This window comes from Mustela nigripes, chromosome 5, assembly GCF_022355385.1.
Source record: "Mustela nigripes isolate SB6536 chromosome 5, MUSNIG.SB6536, whole genome shotgun sequence".
NCBI lineage: Eukaryota > Metazoa > Chordata > Mammalia > Carnivora > Mustelidae > Mustela > Mustela nigripes.
The window spans coordinates 96140996-96161633 of NC_081561.1; the positions used below are offsets into that span (position 1 = coordinate 96140996).

A 20638-nucleotide genomic window follows, 5' to 3' on the forward strand; every position below is an offset into this window, starting at 1 on the left:
CGGTCCAACTCCTTTACACTTATGGGGAAAATCAGAAGTTTTATGTCCAGTGGGGGGGCTCTCTAAATATGAAGACAGTTGTTGCTCTGGGAATGGTCTTCCTTTGTCCCTCTTTCTGTTACTGTTTCTGTTTATTATAATAAAGTCCTGATGGCAGATACTGATGTCAGTTCTTTGAAAAGTATTTTTGGAAATAGTGATCGCTTTCATTTAGCAGTGTGTGATAGCCTGAATGTGATCGTGGTTCCCTAGAGGAAGTGGGATACATCATCTATCTTGGTGGGAATTTCTGAAAAATCTATTTACCCAGCACCAAGTCACAAATGAAAACAAATAAAAACCAGCCTACGTACTCCTCTGTATGCTGGTGGATTGGGTCTGTATTACTTGCCACACTTTTTAAAAAAGATTTTTTTTTAATTGTCTATTTGAAAGAGAGCAAAAGCAAGTGCATGAGAGGGGTGAGGGGCCGAAGGACAAGCAGGCTCCCCACTGAGCAGGGAGCCCAACAGGCTGGATTCTAGGACCCAGAGATCATGACCTCAGCCGAAGGCAGACACCCAGTGGACTGAGCTACCCAGTTGCCCCTACATGCCACACTTATTCAAAATTAATCCATTTAGGAAAAAGATGTACTTGTGAAAAGCCTCCAACGTGTAGGCAGTATGACATTTCTTCATCTGAGAGCAATTTAAATGTCTTATTACCATCTCCAGCTAAAAATACCTTATGAATTCCAGATTCTTTTGTGGAGTTAATCTTACAGCTCAAGTTCACCTTGTTGCTAATTCTTCATCTCATTTCAGTGTGTGCAGGGTGATGTCGTTTGATGTAGAAGGGGAATGTATTTGATCTGTCCCCTTCTCCAGCTATCAGCAACTTTATGCCAAGGGCTTAGAAGAACTTTTATGGGACACAACCAGCCAGTAGATCTTGGTTGTTTAGCAATATTCTCTGTGTATATCATCCTATTCCCTCTTCTGTAGCTGAGGAATGGGGTTTTCAAGAATGGATTTTTGAAGAATCAAGAAACAGTAGGTCCTTTGAGTACTTTTCTATAATGGACCCTATTGCTTGCTTCCCTCTCATCCATTTCTCCACAGTCCCTCCTCCTTAGCAGAAATCTGTTAATTTGCTTAAATTGTATAGAATGGGAAAGGTTAATCCCATCCTCAACTCAAAGATAGCTCCTAAGTGATTTAAGGTGATAAAGGGGGTCTCATTTGGTTTGCTAATGGTTCGTTTAGAGAGAGCTGCTGGCTTGGACCTAGCCAAGGAAATGTGAGTGGAAATTTTCTCATGCCCTTTTAGGTAAGATTTTCAGATCTTAAAGGAAATATCCAAGAAGGATAGTCTCTTCTTCCCATGGACTGTGTCATTCTGCATGTAATGGCTGGAATCGCAGCAGCCATTATGAAACATGAGGAATGCTAGTCTGAGCACAATAATGGAACAAAGATGTGGAATGGGTCCTAAGATCTCCATACCTAACAATTTCTATTTTGAAAGAGAACATCTTTTCTTTATTTGTAGGAGACTATGTTTTCCTTATTGTTTGAATTGGATTGGGTTTTCTCTTACCTGCAAACAAGAGCACCCTCACTGATGTAGGGAGATATTATATGAGGCAACCACAGAAATTCTTTAGCCACGTTTAAGCCAGTCGTTCTGAGAGCTGTAGGTCATCAGTCTTCCTGGCCTGTCTCTCTGTGCCTGGTGGGCATGAGTTAACACTAGCTCAGAGAGCTGATGAACTTAACATGATGCGTTTTCTTTGCATTACACACATGCAACACACACACACCTCTCAAGAATATGAAAAATGCCAGGAAGCCAACTCAGCATAGCCAAGTCAAGCATGGAGGGCTAGAAATTTCCTTATTAATTCCAACCAACAAGAATCAGGTAGGTGTACTTTGGCAAAAGGAGAATGGCTGATTTGAGGCTACCCAGTTTCTGGAGAATACCAAGGCCCAGCTCAAAGGTCATGTTCTCTGTGAAACTTCCCCTGAGCCTTCGAGGCCAAGTTCATCACCCCTTCTTCCTCTTCTCCTGTTATTGTATGCAATTCCACAGTGTCTGAGAACCAGCAGGTCAGTGTTTGGTTCCTTTGTTAGACTGTGAGTTCACACAGGGCAGGGTACTTGTCATAGCCTTTGTTGTATTCATTCATTTTACAACTATTTATTGAGCTGGGTACTGAAGCTGCAGTGGTAAGGAAAAGCAGATGTGCCCTTACAGTCATGGAATTTAGAGTCTAGTTGGAGGCAGACAATCAAATCAGTGCAATAATCTGTTCATTTCTCTCCACTAACCAAATGACAGGCACTCTATAAGGAGCTCAGGAATTATCTGTTGAATCCAGGCACAAAATTTTCAATATTCCAGAGGGTGTCTTCTGTGCCTGAAGGCTTTCCTAAGTTCGTATTGTGGAGGAAAGACTCCCAGAGGCAAGCAGGGTCCAGACCCAGTGTGCAAGCTCTTTTTAAAGAATTTCTTTAAAACTTTATTTATTTATTTGACAGAGATCACAAGTAGGCAGAGAGGCAAGCAGAGAGAGAGAGAGAGAGAGAGAGAGAGAGAGAGGAGGAAACAGGCTCCCTGCTGAGCAGAGAGCCCGATAGGGGCCTGGATCCCAGGACTCCGGGATCATGACCTGAGCCGAAGGCAGAGGCTTTAACCCACTGAGCCACCCAGGTGCCCCGCAAGCTCTTTTTAAAAACTCTGCCTGCATCATGCTTCGTAACATCTCATTGACCAAAGCAGATTGTGTGGCCAGGCTCAAGGTCCATGTGGAAGGAGGTTACACTTTGGATGGATAGAGTGAGGGAGAACTAATTTGGGACGGTTACTGTACCAATCTGCCACACTATTTTAAATTGTGGGCTATGTTATAAAAATCTTAAACTCAGCCAAGGAATTTAAACAATGATCATTTGAATCCAAGAATAAGTTTCTTGCTATAAATTCACACTCAAACTAAAATTTGATTCAGACATTTTACATGGAAAATAATGATGTGGTTCACAACGAGCAGTGAATCTAAGCCTTTGGTCTTTAAAACCTTTACACAGAGCTTAGATGAGAGAGTGGGGGTATTGACAGCCACGCAGGGCTGTTCCCCCAGCTTTTATACTATTTACAGTGAGGGCAGTTTTCTCTTGTGACATTCGTAATGAGAATAACTGACTCTTCTCCCCCACCATCAGTTGACTAGTTGGTCCACAGCAGCAATCCCCACCATAGCTTATGAAACTTATAATCAATAGTCAACACTTCTCCTCTATTACATTATAAAAAATTAGTTTTTAGATTGGGTTCAGAGTATAAATTCTTATTTTAAAAAGAAGGGCAAAAAGAACACATATGAAGAAATGAAGTAGGACTCCTTGGTGGCTTAGTTGGTTAAGCATCTACCTTCAGCTCAGGTCATAAACCTGGGGTCCTGGAATCGAGTCTCACATCAGGCAGCTTGCTCAGCGGGGAGCCGGCTTCTCCCTCTGCCCCTTACTCCCCCTGCTTATGCCTGCTCTCTCTCTCTCTCTGATAAATAAATAAAATCTATAAAACAAATAAATAAAACTTAAGTTTAGAGCAGACTCTTAAATCTTAAAAGTCTAAAATGTCTCTGCATGTCTTATTTGGAGAAAAATGTGACTAAGAAAAAATGTGTTCTAGATCCGAATGGAGAATTAAAAACTGAGTATGTGAGTCTGGTGGAAAGATTATCTACCCAAAGGCATCATCATAACTCCATATCCTGGTCTAAAACTTAACCTAAAAGTTAATTGAATCAGTTAATACTAAAAATGAAACTAATTTGAGGACCCACTCCTTCTTTGTTCTTTCCGGTAAATCTGCAGCTCACTTTCTGAGTTCTGCTTAATAAGGAACTTGTAGATCACAGAATACATAGCATATAAGAAAGTTCTGGAAATGGCTGGGATTGGCATAGATTTACTACAGCAATATCACTTACAGTGTCTTTGAGCTCAACAAAACATTCAAGGTATATACACAGGATGAGGAGGGTTAAATAGGAGTGCCAAACCCATACTGGGTTTCTCCATTTGATTTTGATTGTAAAAGCCATCAAGAGGGTTTGAACAGCCCTTAGAAGAGTGGAAAGAGGTTCTGAGCACACATACAGTTGGCCTACCATGTGCATGTAGAAGCAAGACTAAGTCCCACTTTGAAATATTCCTTTCAGGATGGTTTAGCCTATAACGCTTATCCATCCCCCACATTCTGCTCATGATTCATATATGCGGCATGTGGACATCATTCCTCTTTTCTGTCAAACATCTGAGTATTCCATGGACTCAGTTTTCTATAGACCACACTGAGGTTTGAATACAAGAAACTGTAACATTCTGGAGTAATGAGACACCCAGATTATGGGCTTTTTCCTGCCTGTGATTCGTATACTGGCCAGACAAAGAAGCATCGAGAAGGTTGCAGAATTAAAAAGTGAATCTGCCTTTTCTTAATAGTTTTTTTTCATTTGTCAGTTTGAAATTTGACAGTATCCATCTTCTTGTCCATGGCATTGATAGCGATCACCCAAGGTCATCTGAAATTTGAGTTTTTAATCAAGATAGGACTCATTTTTTTCCTGAAGAATACTTCAGAGTTCTAACTTTAATGTTTTAATCATCACATCCAAAAATTGCTTCTGGCTCCTTGTGAAAATTGCTTCTTTGTATGAGGATCCTGTTATAGTAAAAAGGTATTACATTCCTACAAATAACATAATGATATATATAATGGAGATAAGGACATTAGATAGATCAGAATGGAATGAATATTTAGAAGTGTAAGATTCCTTCCAAATAAATCCCTGAATGAACATCTGTAAGTATTGTGCAGTCAGTCCTGCCTTACCATCATGGGACATGAAGGGGGAGGGGACTTGAAATCACTGGGTTCAACATCCCCAGTTTGCACTTGCAGAAATGTTGGCCCAAAGAAGTTGTTCAAGGTCACTTGCTCAAGGTCACTCAACTAGTTTGGCTGAAGGGAAAGTCAAAGTTTTATGAATGACCAATATGACAGCATTGGTTCCATTACAACATTTAATAGTATTTTTATCCAGTTTATCTAAGTAATAGACACATATTTATTAAATACCCACTATGCACATGAAATATCTAATCTATTACAGGAATAAAATAGATGGGCTTGTATTGCTTTGTAGTTATTCGTCTTTCTGTAGATAGCATTAGACATGAGACTGCTTTAAGAGGCATCAGGGAGAAAGGAGAAAGCATAAGGTTCATACTTGGCAAGCCTTCTGGGAGAAGATAGGTTATGAATTAATTAGAAGACACAGGGTTACCATTTTTGAGTACTGGATAGGAAGAACTTTCTATTCAAGAGGTTTGGCAGTGAGGGAACATAGGGGATTTTTAAAGATTTATTTATTTATTTATTTATTTATTTATTTACTTGGGGGAGGATGGGTAGAAGGAGAGAGAGAACCCTCAGGCAGACTGCCTGCTGTGCATGGAGCCCAACATGAGGCTCCATCCTGGGACCCTAAGATCATGACTGAGATGAAAACAAGAATTGGATGCTTAACCAACCATGCCACCCAGGTACCCTAAGTTCTTAATTGTGACCTATGTGTTTCCTCCTCTGAATGGAGGCAATTAGCCCAGGGATCTGTAGAGTTGATGGTGCTTGCCAAATGGAGATGCATTTGTCAGAGGCCCTAGCATGGCTTGGTGGGCAAAAGTCAGCTACAAGTTCTATAAAGTTCAACTGAAAGGTTGAAGCTCTACGCAGGCTGTGGTGTTTGGTGATGGTTTTAAACAGAGAGCTGGAAGTGATTAAAACTGTGGGGAGGAAGAGAATCATAAGAAGAACATCAAAGAAGATTTATTACATGACCGGCCAAAACAAGAGTGAGACATGGACAGAAATGTCAAAGGTTCCAAAAGAGAACCACGTTCCAAAAGTTCAGCACAAATTACTGGAACTTTTTTTTCTATTTCTTTTATGAATATATCTGACAAGGAAAAATACTAAAATCTAGTTTTAATTTTTAAGGCATTTCCAGGTTATATCTTAACAGCAATATAGGTTAAAATGGATAATAGTTTATGAAGAGAGGATCAGGGCGCCTGGATGGCTCAGTGGGTTCAGCTGCTGCCTTTGGCTCAGGTCATGATCTCTGTGTCCTGGGATCGAGTCCCTGCTCGGCAGGGAGACTGCTTCCCTCTCTCTCTCTATCTGCTTGCCTCTCTGTCTACTTGTGATCTCTCTCTGTCAAATAAATAAATTTTTTTAAAAATCTTAAAAAAAAAAAAAGAATAGAGGATCATTTATTGGCTTCTAGCCCAACCCTCCACTTTTATGGATAAGGAAGGTGTGACATGGCTGACTCCTAGCACCACAGTATCCTGGGAAACTTTAAAATGAGGACTCACCAGGTGGATCTGAACTGCTGCTCAAAGTCATAAGGGCAGTGGGGAGCAGCTATGTCCCTGAGTGTGCCCACATTAGTATGAGCAGCTATGGGAGAAAGGGGCTGTCGAAATCCCATGGTGCAGTTTTGTTCCTCAAAGAAAGCTGTTTCATCTTCAGCATAACATTAGAACCATTAGGTCTAATGCTTTGATGATGTTTAGTATAAATTTCAGTAGGTTAAGGTTACTATGCATTCCCATTAGCCAGCACACCTGTTCTCTAACCAGCCCAGATGAGTAGGCATCACTGTGGAGTGAGAGTAGTCGTCAGGCTAATCATGACTTTTAACTCAGGTTGGAGGCCATCAGCACTCCAGGGAGACCCAAGGAAGACAGGACACGCTTTTCCCCAACTCCCCTCCAGCATTTATGTAGGCAACCCTGCCCCCAACCTTGGCCCCTTAGTGGTAGCCAAGGCTCCTGGGAGCATGTTAGAGCTGGATTTCAGACCCTCATCCTAGACTTTGTTTCAGTTAGTCTTAAAGCGGGGCCCAGAAATCTTAGCTTTAAAGTTGCACAGGTAATTCGAATATACAGCCATTTGGGAACCACAGCTTCTAACATACCATATTAAATGTCATTTTGCAAAGGCTTAAAAATAAGCAGGATTGACATTAATTCTTCTAACAAGACCACTCCCCAGAGAGTCCTGTAATCATAGACAGTGAAAATGTTGGTCCAGCCCAAGCTTGCTTTTTACCTAGAAAGTCTTCTTTATCCCCATTCTCGTTGCAAACCAGGGACAAGCAATTGCAACCGTGGACGTCATCTGGTGGTAGTTACTGTTGTGCTCAGGATTTTGGAAAGACTTCTGTTTATTTGGCATGCTCCACACAAGCCTGTCAGCCCCTGGGGATTTGTGGCATTTGCAGAACTTACAAGGCAGGCAACATAAAAATATATAATTCATAGAGTGAACTATTTTGGAGCTCCCTTCACTTTTACAAATTGGCCATAAAATAGAAACCACAGACATAACATTCATATAACCATAGTTGCCAAGAATGAAGAATCATTTGGGGAGTGGGGGAGGATGAGGACTTTCAGTGTGTACTTCTTTATAGGGCATCCAAAGAAAGAGTAAATGTTCAAAATTTGTATGTAATTCCAGTTGGGGTATGGTTTTTCTCCTGACAATTGTCAAATATCTGTTGAAAAAGGAACAAGGCTATTGAGGTTGATCTTAAGAGTCGTTTGAAAGTCATTAAACTTATCATCTAAAGGCATTTGCTTGTCTTGATAGACATTTCAAGTGTATTTAGGATTTCATATATGTTTTACTATGACTTATTGCTTTCTGGTTTTCCCTTTCCTGGTGGAAGAGGTTCACAGTATCCAAGGCTCTGTGATCACCTACAGTAGACTGGGGGAAGGAGCAAACTGGAAACTGGATTTTTTTTTCCTCCTCTTCACCCATTAGCTGCTTTGACATTCTGGGAATTGCATTAGCTTCTAAAACATGTCTTCTGGAAGGAGAATGAGAGCCTACTCAACTCCTGTCTGTTCCACCTGAGCATTCCAGAGACTTGGGTAATGGGTGAGTAATGGCCAATGACACTGGTTGTGATCGTTGACCATTGACAAAAACAGCATTTAATGGAGTTGGACACATGCAAGACATAAAAGAGGAAATAGTCTCTCTCACGGAAGTCATACTAAAAATTATTTTCACCATTTGATGTTATATTAGAGTGTTTTCTTAGGGATCAGGAGAGCCACAAGCTGGGTTTTAGTTGTTATATGCCACTTTTCGATCTTGAGAATGCCAACTGATCTCTCTGAGCCTTGGTTTGCTCATCTAAAAATAGTCATGATATCTCCCTCACAGAGTAGTTGAGAGGATGAAAACACAGCATAAGAGGAAACTCAAGCCAAGCTAAACACAATCGGGCTGGGCGTGAGGGTGACAGAGAGCAGTAGTGCTGGGGTGAGGAGGGGATTGGAGTGGGTGGATTATTCATAATTGCTCTAGACTCAAACTCTGTTGTTCTGTGAGTCTATCATCTATGGAGAAGAGGGGGGCCCACAGGAGAGTTACTTAGGTGCAATTAGTGATACTTAAATTATTTGGTAATTTAACCTCCCAGAGAAATGCCCAGCTAGAATGAAGACACACTATTTGACTCAATGTCATTAACAAGGATTAAAAGCGTTTACATGGCACAGAGCCTAGGACAGGGTAAGGGTCAGCCTTTCATAAAAATCAGTTCCTTTATCCCCCTTCTTTTCCAGAAAGAACACTTCAAATAAAAACTGGCAATGATTTTTAAAGCAGACCTTCAGAAGCCGATCTATAGCTCTACCAAAGCGGAGATGAATCAACTTGTTGCTGTTGCTAATTTTATCACCTTATCCAACATCAACACATTGATTTCGCCTGCTTAAATTTGCCAGTTTCCAGAGCATTACATAGGTTCTTTTAGAAAATGATTTAAAAGCCCCATCCTAACTTTGAGAAAGGTTTATGTTTGTGATGGTGTATGTTGTGTCTTTAACAATCACCAGACTGATTCCAGTTTCATCCAAAAACACATTTTTAGCTGTTTTCCTACCCTGTAGCTGTGTACTGGTGTTTAAAGAAATGGTAAAAATAGAGTCACAGTGGGGATGTTAGGCTCTCTTTTCTTTTAAAATGTTATTGTAGATACAGCTGTGGGAATGATGCAGGGATTTTTGTTTTTATGTAGTTTTTTTTTTTTTAACTAAGGTCTGATTGACATGTAACAATATCTTAGTTCCAGGCACACAGCATAATGATTTGAAATCTGTGTACATTGCAAAATGATCACCACAGTAGGTGTAGTTAAATATGTCACCATATGTAGCGAAAACATTTTTTTCTTGTCATGACAAAAGTGTTCTTCTTAAATAACAAATATTTATAACTTATTTGGTAAGCTCCCACAAGACTAATGAAAGAATTGGAATGAACATTTAAAAAAAAAATTTTTTTTCTACACGTATTTATCTGAGAGAGAGAGCATGAGCCGGGGGTTGGGTTGGAAGGAGAGAAGGAACCATGCTCCTGCTAAGCAGGGAGCCCAACTTGGGGTTCAATTCCAGGACCCTGAGATCATGACCGGAGCTAATAGCACACGCTTAACTAAATGAGCCACCCAGGCACCCCATGAGCATTTTTTTATACCAAATAAAAAATAACCAAAAGATAGATAAAATAACCAAATAAATAAAATAAAAATAACCAAAAAGATAGATAATATCTTTAGTTATTATCAAAAGGAAATAGATAGGAAGCCTGCTCTTGTGTTAATGACTCAGAAATTTCAGGAGACATTAAGGTTTTCACTGAAGGTTTATAACTATAAGTGCCTCCGTTCTTCACGTAAATCTTCTAAGATACATCTGTACTCTTAGGGTAAAGCACTTGTGAATGTGATAACACTACTTCTTAGTCAGCAGTTCGGGTATAACAAACAGCTCTCTCTTGCTCTACTAGGCTGTGCTAGAAGACAGGGAAGATGCATTCGTCCCGACTCTTAAGACGTTTATTTCTTCGGAGAAATGAAAATTTGTGTTTATATTGGCAGCTTTGTCACTCCAACCTGGTTATTATGGGAAGTCCAACTTACAAACACTGTTAATATCCTATTCTATTGCAACCACCCTAGATCATGACCTCATGAGGAACACCGTATATGAATTATCTGAATATCTGAACTTTTGCCATTGTTGCCAGTGAGCATACTCTTTGGGCACTCACTGACAAAACTATAAGCAAAATGACCTAGTATAATGATTATCTTTCTACCCTGATGCCTTTTATTATCATCTGGTTAGAAAGGTCAGCTGTATTTGAAGATTCTCCTGGTCTCACATTTTAGCGGAATCGTTGTGTGAGTTATGTTAAACAGCACATTAAATCCCTCATTGAAGTCAACCAATGTTTGTTGAGGCCCTATATATATGTATATGGCATGTTCTAAGCAGTATGACACACAATAAAAGATATTGACTGGTCCTAAAACAACAACCACCACCACAATAACAAGGTATTGCTCGTTAAAAAAAATATATATATACTGGAGAAATTATATCAAAATGGTACATGATATAATTGCTAAGTGAGTGATACAGATATTATGTTTTACTCCAATGGCAAGTAGCCAAATATACTCTAATGGCAAGTTCGAAATTCATGAAATGTTACTCTGCATATAAAATATTTCAGAAAAGTAAGTAAACCTGTAATTACAACGGCAAAATTCATATTATATACAGTAGGCAAGTTAGGATATTTATGTTTATATTGTACTATAGCTTTGGGCCTTTTTATGGCCTTTTGTTTTAGGGTATGTTCTGAATGAAGGACTTCTAAAGATCTTTTGTCAATTGTTACTCAATGTTGAGCATTCAAGATGGAAATATTATTGGGGATATAAATTTATTGGGGATATAAATATTTAATCAGTGGCTTTTCATAATGGCTTCTTAGTCTATCAAAATCATTATAAACTGGATAATTCAAAAAGAAAAAGAAAAAAAGGGCATCCATATTGGGAAGGAAGAAGTAAAATTATCTTTGCAGATGACACAATCCTGTATATAGAAAATCCTAAAGAATCCACACAAAAAAGCTATTCAAGCTAATAAATGAATTCAGCAAGATTGAAGAATACAGGATCTATATACAAAAGTAAACTGTTTCTATCAGTGAACAGTCAATCCAAAAATGAAATTAAGAGGACAAATCCATTCAAAATAGCATCAAAAGAGTAAAAGGAGTATGAGGCTTATATACTGAAAACTACAAAACATTGTGAAACAGATGAAATGAGAACTAAATAAAGTAGAAAGACATCCCATGTTCATGGATTGGAAAACTTAATCTTACTAAGATAGCAGTAGACCCTAGATTGATCTACAGTTTCAACACAATCCATATCAAAATTTCAATTGCCTTTTTTTTTTTTTAACAGAAATTGACAGGCTAGTTCTAAAATTCGTATGGTATGCAAGGGATCCAGTATAGCCAAAAAATCTTGAAAAGGAACAATGTTGGAGGAACTCACCCTTTTCAGTTTCAAAACTTATAACATGGCAAGAGTAATAAAAACTGTGTCGTACTGGCATAAGAATAAACACATAGATCAACAGGGGAGAACTGAGAGTCCAGAAATAAACTCATAAATCTATGGTTAGTGGATTTTCAACAGGTGCCCAACAATAGAGAAACAATAGAGAAAGAATAGTCTTCAATAAATGGTGCTGGGACAAATGGCTATTCACATGCAAATGAATGAAGTTTGATCACTAGCTAACATCATACACAAAATTAATTCAAAATGAATCAGACCTAAATGTTTCCACTAAAACTATAAAACTCTTAGGAGAAAACATTCATGTGTTAGGCAATGGTTTCTTAGCTGTAATACCAAAACCATAGCACACTGAAGAAAACTTAGATAAATTAAACTTCATCAAAATTAAACACTTTTGGACTTCAAAGAACAGTCAAGAAAACCCGCAGAATGGGGAAAAATATTTGCAGATCATATATTCACAAATCCAGAATAAATATAGCTCTTTTAAAACTCAATAATAAAGAGACAAATAATCCAGTCTTAAAATGGGCAAAAGATTTGAACAGACATTTCTCCAAAAAAATTATACAAATGTCCAATAAGCATATGAAATATGCTCAACATCATTAGTCATCCGGGAGATGCAAATCAAAACAATGAAATACCACTTCCCATCCATTAGGATGGCTATAAAAAAAAAACAGGCAATAGCAAGAGTTTGCAAGGATGTGGAGAAATAGGAACTTTCATGAATTGCTGGTGAAAATATAAAATGGTGCAGCTGCATTGAAAACAATTTGGCAGCTCTCCAAAGAATTAAACAGAATTACCAAATGATCCAACAGTTCCACTACTAGGATATACACAAGATGAATCAAAAACACATGTCCACATAAAAACTTATACACGGATGTTCATTGCAGCATTATTCATATTATTCATAGTAGCCCCAAAGTGAAAACAATCCAAATGTGCATCAACTCATGAACATATAAACAAAATATGATATATCCATACAATGTAATCTTATTTGGCCATATAAAGGAATGAAGTACAGATTCACACTATAATATGGATGAATTTTGAGCACATTATGCTAACTGAAAGAAGCCAAACACAAAGGTCATGATCTTATTTGTAAGAGATGACCAGACTGCTATAGGTGAAAACCATAGAGACAGAAAGTAGATAAGTGGTTTCATGGGACAAATCGGTGAGGGAAATGGAAGGTGAGTGCTGATGGGTTTGAAGTTTCTTCCAGGGGTAATGAAAACATTCTGTAATTAGATAGAGGTGATAGTTGCACAACTTTTGAATACATTAAAACCACTGAATTGTACACTTGGAAAGGGTGAGTTTTATTGTGAGTTTTTATTTATGTCTCAATTTTTAGTTACTGGATTTTTTCATGACCACTCTACAAATTAAGTTCTAATAAAGCATAATACAACTTGCAAAGGCATATTGTCATCAAAGCACATATTTGTATGTTTTGTTCCTAAGAAGAAACAAAAGCGGCTTCCTAATTCTTCTTAAAGTTGACCTGAAATTTTACCAGTTTTAAGTATCAGGACATAAAGAGAGATAATGAGTTCAAGATTTCTCTCAAGTTATATTATGAAGGTAAAACATGAGTTCATTGTTTCCATTCTCCCATTGACTTGACAAGGACCCTTCTCATTTAGACTGATTAGACATTTGTTGTTCTGAAGTTGAGGGAAGAATCCTAGTTGCTCTAACCCAAAGTCTCGGTTTTTTCATTTTATTTTATTTATTTTCAGTGTTTCAGAATTCATTGTTTATGCACCATACCCAGTGCTCCATGCAATATGTGCCCTCCTTAATACCCATCACCAGGCTCACCCAACCCCCCACCCCATGGTCCATATATACAATACAATATCCATCAGAAAGGGTGAATACCCAACTTTTGTATCAACATGGACGGGACTGGAGGAGATTATGCTGAGTGAAATAAACCAAGCAGAGAGAGTCAAGTATCATATGGTTTCATTTACTTGTGGAGCATAAGGAATAACACCAAAATCTCATATTTGCTCTCTCATTCTTTCCCAGGTGCTACCTTTCCCCAGCCAGGTGGTGTACAACAGAGTAGGCAAGTGTGGGAGTCGTACTGTGGTCTTGCTTCTGAGAATCTTGTCGGAAAAGCACGGATTCAATTTGGTCACGTCAGACATTCACAACAAAACCAGGCTTACTAAAAATGAACAAGTAAGTTGTCTTTGCCCGTGATTCACTGTACTTCTGTGTCAATTCATTTGTGTAATTAGTGGGTGTCTTATAAGACATCCTTCAAACACCTAACAAATGAATACCAGAGTTGCAACGTCATACTATATTTTTGCCAGAGTGTAGAAGGAAATTTAAGTTAAAGGATCTGAAGGAAGTCTTTAGATGGGAAGTTTCCCTGAAGGGATACTTCTATTAAGATGGATGAAGGATGGTGTGCACTTATCACTGTCTACTTAGCTGAAATTAGCAAGGCATGATTCTCAAATAATTACACCACTGAGCTACAAATTACGCTGACATCCTGACAACAAAAATAACAAAACAATTTTCATATTTCTTTTTCTGCTTTTTTTCACAATTGCCATAAGTCTTTATGGTTATATTAAAGAGAAAATTCTCTTTGGGCCAGGAATCTGATTGAGTGATAGAGGAACATGCGCTTCTTGCTATGGGTGAGCTCATAGATCTTGAACTTGCAAAGCAGCACTTGGCATATTCAGGGGAAGCCAAAGAATTACCCCATTTCCCAGGAAGAAGTCTGCCTCAATGTGGCCAAGTCATACCAGGGGGCATGCTGGTGGAAGATTAGGGGTGCTATAGTCGGCGGGGAGGCTATAAAGACAGGTTTTACTCTGTAGCTTCTACAAAAGCAGGGTAAACAGTCTCCATTGAGGTGGCTTGCTCCTGTCCAAAAGTTAGGCCCAAGGCTGTCACGGTCATTTTATAAGGTCAGTTTTGTTCTTGGTCTTAACAAGTTGCTTTTGTCCCCTTAGATACTTAGAATGGATAGCTACCAGCATAACTCCGAGTTCTCAGAAAATAGAGCCAGTAGGATGAAGATAGATAGATAGATAGATGATAGAGTAGATAGATTAAAAAGGGGGTTATTATGAGGAGTTGGCTCATGCAATAATGGAGGCCAATAAGTCCCACAATCTGCCATCAACCACCTGGAGACCCAAGACAGCCATTGGTGTCATTCAGTCTTAGTCCAAATATGAAGGCTTGAGACCCAAGGGAGTCAATGATTAAATCCCAATGCAAGGGCAGGGGAAGGTAAGATGTGATAGCCCAGTTTACTCAGGGAGGCAGAAAGGAAGGGGAGAATTCCTTCTTCCTTTTCCTAGGTTTCTATTCAGGACTTCAAGGGAGTTGATGATGCCCTCCCACACTGGGGAGGGGGGTCTGCTTTACTAAATCCACTGATGCAAAGGCTAATTTCATCTGGAAACACCCTCACAGCCACACCCAGAAATATTACTTAATCTGGGCACCCCTTGGCCACTCAAGCTGACATATAAAATTAACCATCACTCTACCCAATGAGTATAGAAATTTCAGGAACAAACAAGACACATGGTTTACCATGAGATTGAAACCATAATTATGGAAATTTTTACCCATGCCCACTTCTTTCTGACATAATTCCCACCTTTGAGGCATTCAAAACCTCCCAAATAGAAGGCATCTTGTTATCAATTTACAGTAGCCGTCTTTCTCTTTTATCTTGGGGGATGGTAGGACTCTCGTAAGACAGTAACACAACTGGTCATACTCACCGTAAAGCCGCTATGTTCAGTGTCTCCCAGGGCAGAGATCCAAAATCCCCTTCCTTTGAAAACTTCCATTAAAGGGTCTCTGAGCATCAAGTTTGAACAGTCATTTCCAGACAGCAAAAAAAATTTTGAGATCAGCTCTTACAGGTTGTGTGGTAGGCTCTCTAGAAAAATGACACTTGGCAACATTTAAGGACATCACCATTTATGAATAACTGGAAAAGGACTAGGTTCTCTTTCATTTCCTTAGCTTATTGAATAGCTCATCTTATCAAGCTGGTTATGCTCTTGTCACTGCCGGAAAGAAAGCGACTAAATAATTAGCCTATGTTATTGCAATTTTATTACAATTATTAAATTTGCTTTTCCTTGGAGTCTAGGTCTTTGGGTCTGTGGGTCAGATTATATTTAAATATTCCTACATGTGGAAAGCATGTCCACTTCTCAGATGTCTCATAAGACAATGCAGGTTGAGGGGTACCTGGGTGGCTCAGTGGGTTAAAGCCTCTGCCTTCGGCTCGGGTCATGATCTCAGGGTCCTGGGATCGAGCCCCACATCATGCTCTCTGCTCTGCAGGGAGCCTGCTTCCCCCTCTCTCTCTGCCTGCCTTTGCCTACTTGTGATCTCTCTCTATATATATGTCAAATAAATAAATAAAATCTTTTAAAAAAAAAAAGACAATGCAGGTTGATTTTAGTGCCCACTGCTGAAAGGGCATAAGAGATGAGTTAACATAAACAAACCAGAGAGAAGGAATGAAGGTCCCCACAGTGTGAGATCCTGTGATGTTCAGGAACGCCCTAGAAGAGAAAAGATAAAATGTGGTGTTTAAACTGGGGCTTTGCATCCTGTGAGAAGCAAATGTGAAAAAGTAAAATACAGTTGTCACTGTCAAGTGAAGCATGTTAGATTTAAAAATAACAATAATTTACTAATGGTATATACATTGTTAAATCCAGAAGGGGTTAAAGACAGAGTCATCCTCCTCCTCTAAAAGAGAGGTTAGCTCTCATCTGTTTGGAATGATTGGCTTGTCTGGAAGCCAGGGAACAGACTAGACAATCTTTTAAGGTTCTTTCCAGCCCTGTGATTCCATGATATATTTATATAACTTCTAGCATAATCTGTGTATGGTGTAGTTGAAACATTTCTGATTCCTGTGGTCAGTATGACCTAGAATATATAGCATTACTTCATGATTCCAGATTCCTATTAAATTTTAAGGCAAGTCTTAAAAACTGCAGGCAATGATAAGGTAGGAAAAAACAAACATTTCGGCTGTGACAGCAAACGTAGCGAGTGACAGCTGCGTCTCTGCTTCTAGCTAACTGGTGGGACATGCCGAGACAAGAAGCTCAAGAATGCTAAAAGGCACTCTTTCCCCCGTTATACGCATCCCTTGTGCTCAAGTTACAGAGTGCATTAAACAAGCAGGGAAAAAATATTATTTTAACCTAGTATATTCAAGAAATAATTTGCAGTAAGAATAGTTCCTTTGCTTGGTAATTTATTAAAGGAAAAAGGAAGATGTGATTTTGGAGATGAGTTAACATTTTACAGTCAGTGGTTCTCAACCTTTAAGTCGGGGAGCTCTGACGACATGTTCCTATGGAAACACTGTTCCCCACAGCGAATAACAATCCCACGTCAGGTGCTGCATGAGTTAAACAGGCCCTTGTGGGCTGGCCCGGTCTCTCTCCACCATGTAGAACATTTCTTTTATGAGAAAATGTGTTCCAAGTTCCCAACGACTGACTTACAAATGAACTTTAGAATAGTATCCACTCATAAGACTGGAATTATCTATATCATTCCATTCATACACAAAGGCACTTCTCAGGGCCAGAGTCAAATTTGTGCATACATTTCTCCCTAGAGGATAGTTGTCATTAGACACACACACACACACACACACCCAATACTAAGTTTAACTAAGTCTATTTAATGGAATAAGACACTAAAGGGATTATTAAAAAGGAAAGGGAGACCGAAGACACCAAATGTTACAATACCTATAAAAATCCCATTACATGTGCCCTTATAGAAACAGAAAGACCACTGAAGTTTATAGTTTTAAAATTTTACCTCAACAGAAGAGTGTGAATACCTGCTGCTGGCCAAATGCTGGACCTTTCCGGGACATAAGTTGCAAGCCCATGAACAACACATCATCTCATGTATACTCTGAAACCAGTTTTCGGTGTCTTGGGCTGCTTTGGATAATCTCTTAGAAAATCAGAAAATGGAGATGATATACAATATGAAAGCTAGGGAACTGTTTTCCCAGAAGACATGAGTATGATCGCCAAAAGACTCATAACCATCTTCGTTAATGGTCTGATGCTATTTCAGATCATGGCTCTGAGTGCAGTGAAGGTCAGAGTGCACCACAGGCACATGATGGATATAAAGGATTCAAAATTATTTCATTGTGGTGGGAGAGGGGCAAAAAACTGTTAGCACAGGAACCAAAGAGATTGAGAAAGAAAATAATTTTACTATTTTTATGTCAGAGCTACTGAGAATCACAGATTGGAAACAGTATCTACCACAGGTTCATTATTTTACTTTATTACTTCATGTCATTCTTGTGGACCAAAAGTTACACCAGTGAGTGGGTACAGATCTAATTTTATGGATGGGAAAATCAAGGCACCCAGATTAAGTCACTTTCCAAATATAGTCTAATAGAACATCTGTACTGCTTGGACTTGAACCTAGGTCTTCTTGAATCCAAAGCCATTCTCCTGATGCAGTGACTTTCCATTCTGGCAGCAGAGCAGAATCTGTAGCAGAGTCTTTTGAAACATATAGTTTCAATGGCCCTTCTCCTGGAGATTCTGGGGTAGAGGCCAGAAAACTTTGTATTTTTTGCTTTTAATGAAATGTCATAAAGGGTTAGAAATCCTGTCAAAACTATCATATCAGCATTTCCTTAAATGTGTTCCTGAAAATCTTAATCCTCAGAGGTATTTTTAAAGAAAATACCACGGGGGACGGGGGACACCTGGGTGGCTCAGTCGTTAAGCATCTGCCTTCAGCTCAGGTCATGATCCCAGGGGTCTGGGCTCAAGCCTGCATTGGGTTCCCTGCTTGGCGGGAAGCCTGCTTCTCTCTCTCCCACTCCCCTGGCTTGTGATCCCTCTCTCACTGTGTCTCTCTCTGTAAGATAAATAAGTAAAATCTTTTTTTTAAAAAAAGGAAGAAAATACCATGGTTAAGTAAATTTAAGGGAATGGTACTCCTAGCTCCCCCTTGGGAAGATTTATACCAATTGTTTACATTTTAAGGACTAAGAATTCTTTCAATTAAAACCCAAATTAACAATCAGTGAACTGGCTTTCCCTTAGAGTTTTCCGGTCTTAGTTGGCCGGGGGAGGCTTCCTGAGAGCTCGTGGCTATCACGGGAATCCCACAGAACTCCCACTCCTAGCTTGAAAAATGCTGCGCCAGCCTCTTCTGTCACTTCTGCCCATCATTCCAGGAAAGTCTCCTCTTTCACTATAAACTTCACATCTTCTTTGATTGTCTTCAACAGCTATTCAAATGACACAAACCTTGAAAATTATTCAAAGGGCGGAAGAGACAGACACCCTGTGCCCCTGCACTCTGAGCTGCTTCTGTCTCTAGGTGAAAACCAAAATTGCTTCATCATTGTTGGAAACTTCCCTTTGCCTTGCCATTGCCTTGCAACGTAGCATGGCAGCTCCAAAAAGGAAAACTCACCTGCAGAGACCATGTTGGTACTGGAGATAATCTAGAGGCCATGGGGACCTCTCCCAGGTGTCCACAACAGGGGCATCTGGCCTGTTTTCTAACAAAGGTTCAATTGCTCCTTTCCAGAGCCAGTCTTGCTAAGGTGTCTTCATTCATTTTGGTCAATATTTATTGACGACTTACTAATCATGCTGTATGTTGAGCCCCACAGAGCACACTAGATGTTTGTGCACCTTGTTTCTAATCCTTCCATTGACACTATGAGGAAGGCAATACCACCCCATATCATGGGAAGGAGCAAGTGTTCAAGAAGAATAGGGGAGAACAAGACTTGAAAAGGAACTGGGGTCAAATCCTGGAGAGCTTTGAATGCTAGATTGAGGAGGTAGAACTTTATTCAGTGGGTGGTAAGAAGCCATTAAGTCACAATTAATCATGACAAGCAACAAAATCTTCTTGGGAGCTTTTTCACGATGCATGTTTCCTGGCCCTACTACAAAGTACTGAGTTAGACTCTTAAGGGTAGACTCTTAAGGGTAGACCCCTGGTATTTGTATCTTTGGGGGGGGTGATGCTCCCAGAGCTCTTCATGCACAATTCTAGTGAAGAATCATTGCATGAAAGGCTCTAATTATTAGAAAGTTGTCATTTTATTAAAGTGAACACTCCACTAAGCAAGAAAAATTCCTTTTTCAACCTTTGAAGACATCATGTCTCCTTAAGAACTTGCATGTTTGTCCCAGGAATGTTTCCCTTGCTTGAGACCTGTCTGGAAAAGTCTCTGCAGAATGACCCTCAGAGTTTCCTGACTTTGTAGAAGTGGCGACAGTGTCCGCAGGCATCAGAGCTGCTCCGGCCGGGCCTTGGAATCAAACCAACAAGATTAGCAGACAATCTATGGCCAGGTCACAGGAGGGATGAGTTTACCCATCTCTGCAAACCAGGTCTTATCTCCGATTCCTGTAGTCAAAAACTGAGTGCGCTAAATGAAACATCCGTAGAAAGAAAAGGTAAAATGAGGAAGAAGGAGCAAGGCCCGAAAAATTAAAATGTATTCTCCTCTCCTTCCCGTAGCAGCGAGATTGGTTTTCTAAGCTATTCAGTCCCAGCCTCTTTGCCTTGTTCGTGTCAGTGCTCCCCCTGGTGGACACAGTCTTCATTGCAGGCATCTGTTCCCCTGAGCTCAAGGTAGAAAGACCATCCTACCCAGTGCTAGAAAGGCTTCCGCTGAGGCAGAAGGAAGAGGGGAGGGAAACCAGAGCCTAGAGCCATCCTCTCAGTCTCTGAGGTTAAAGGGCCACAGAATTCTCCTCTGAGCTACTCCGTGTTTGACTTTGATGTGTTAAAAAAAAAAAAAAAACATGTCTTTTCTTTCATTAAGATGTTTTGCAAAATTATAGGAGCTCTAGTTGCTCACAAGGGACGGGAGAATTCAGACCACAGTGGGGTCAGGACTCTTGTCAATTATGGCTCACAGACATTTTCTAAAGACGTTGGGAGTAAAGTCTTTTCTAGCTGTGCTTGTAGAGCTGCAGCGAAAGGTTTTTGGCTCCACCATCCCAGCCAATTAGATGGAAAACAAAAGATGAAAAGTCCCTT

The 20638-nt window shown here is 39.6% G+C and overlaps 1 protein-coding gene across 1 annotated transcript in view; it reads left to right on the top strand.

Moving 5' to 3' along the window:
* UST (uronyl 2-sulfotransferase) overlaps nucleotides 1–20638 on the top strand; it is a 298377-nt gene that overhangs the window by 151490 nt on the left and 126249 nt on the right. The window contains exon 3 of the mRNA XM_059400914.1: nucleotides 13589–13744. Coding sequence (XP_059256897.1) covers nucleotides 13589–13744 — 156 coding nt within the window. The remainder of the gene's footprint in view (nucleotides 1–13588; nucleotides 13745–20638) is intronic.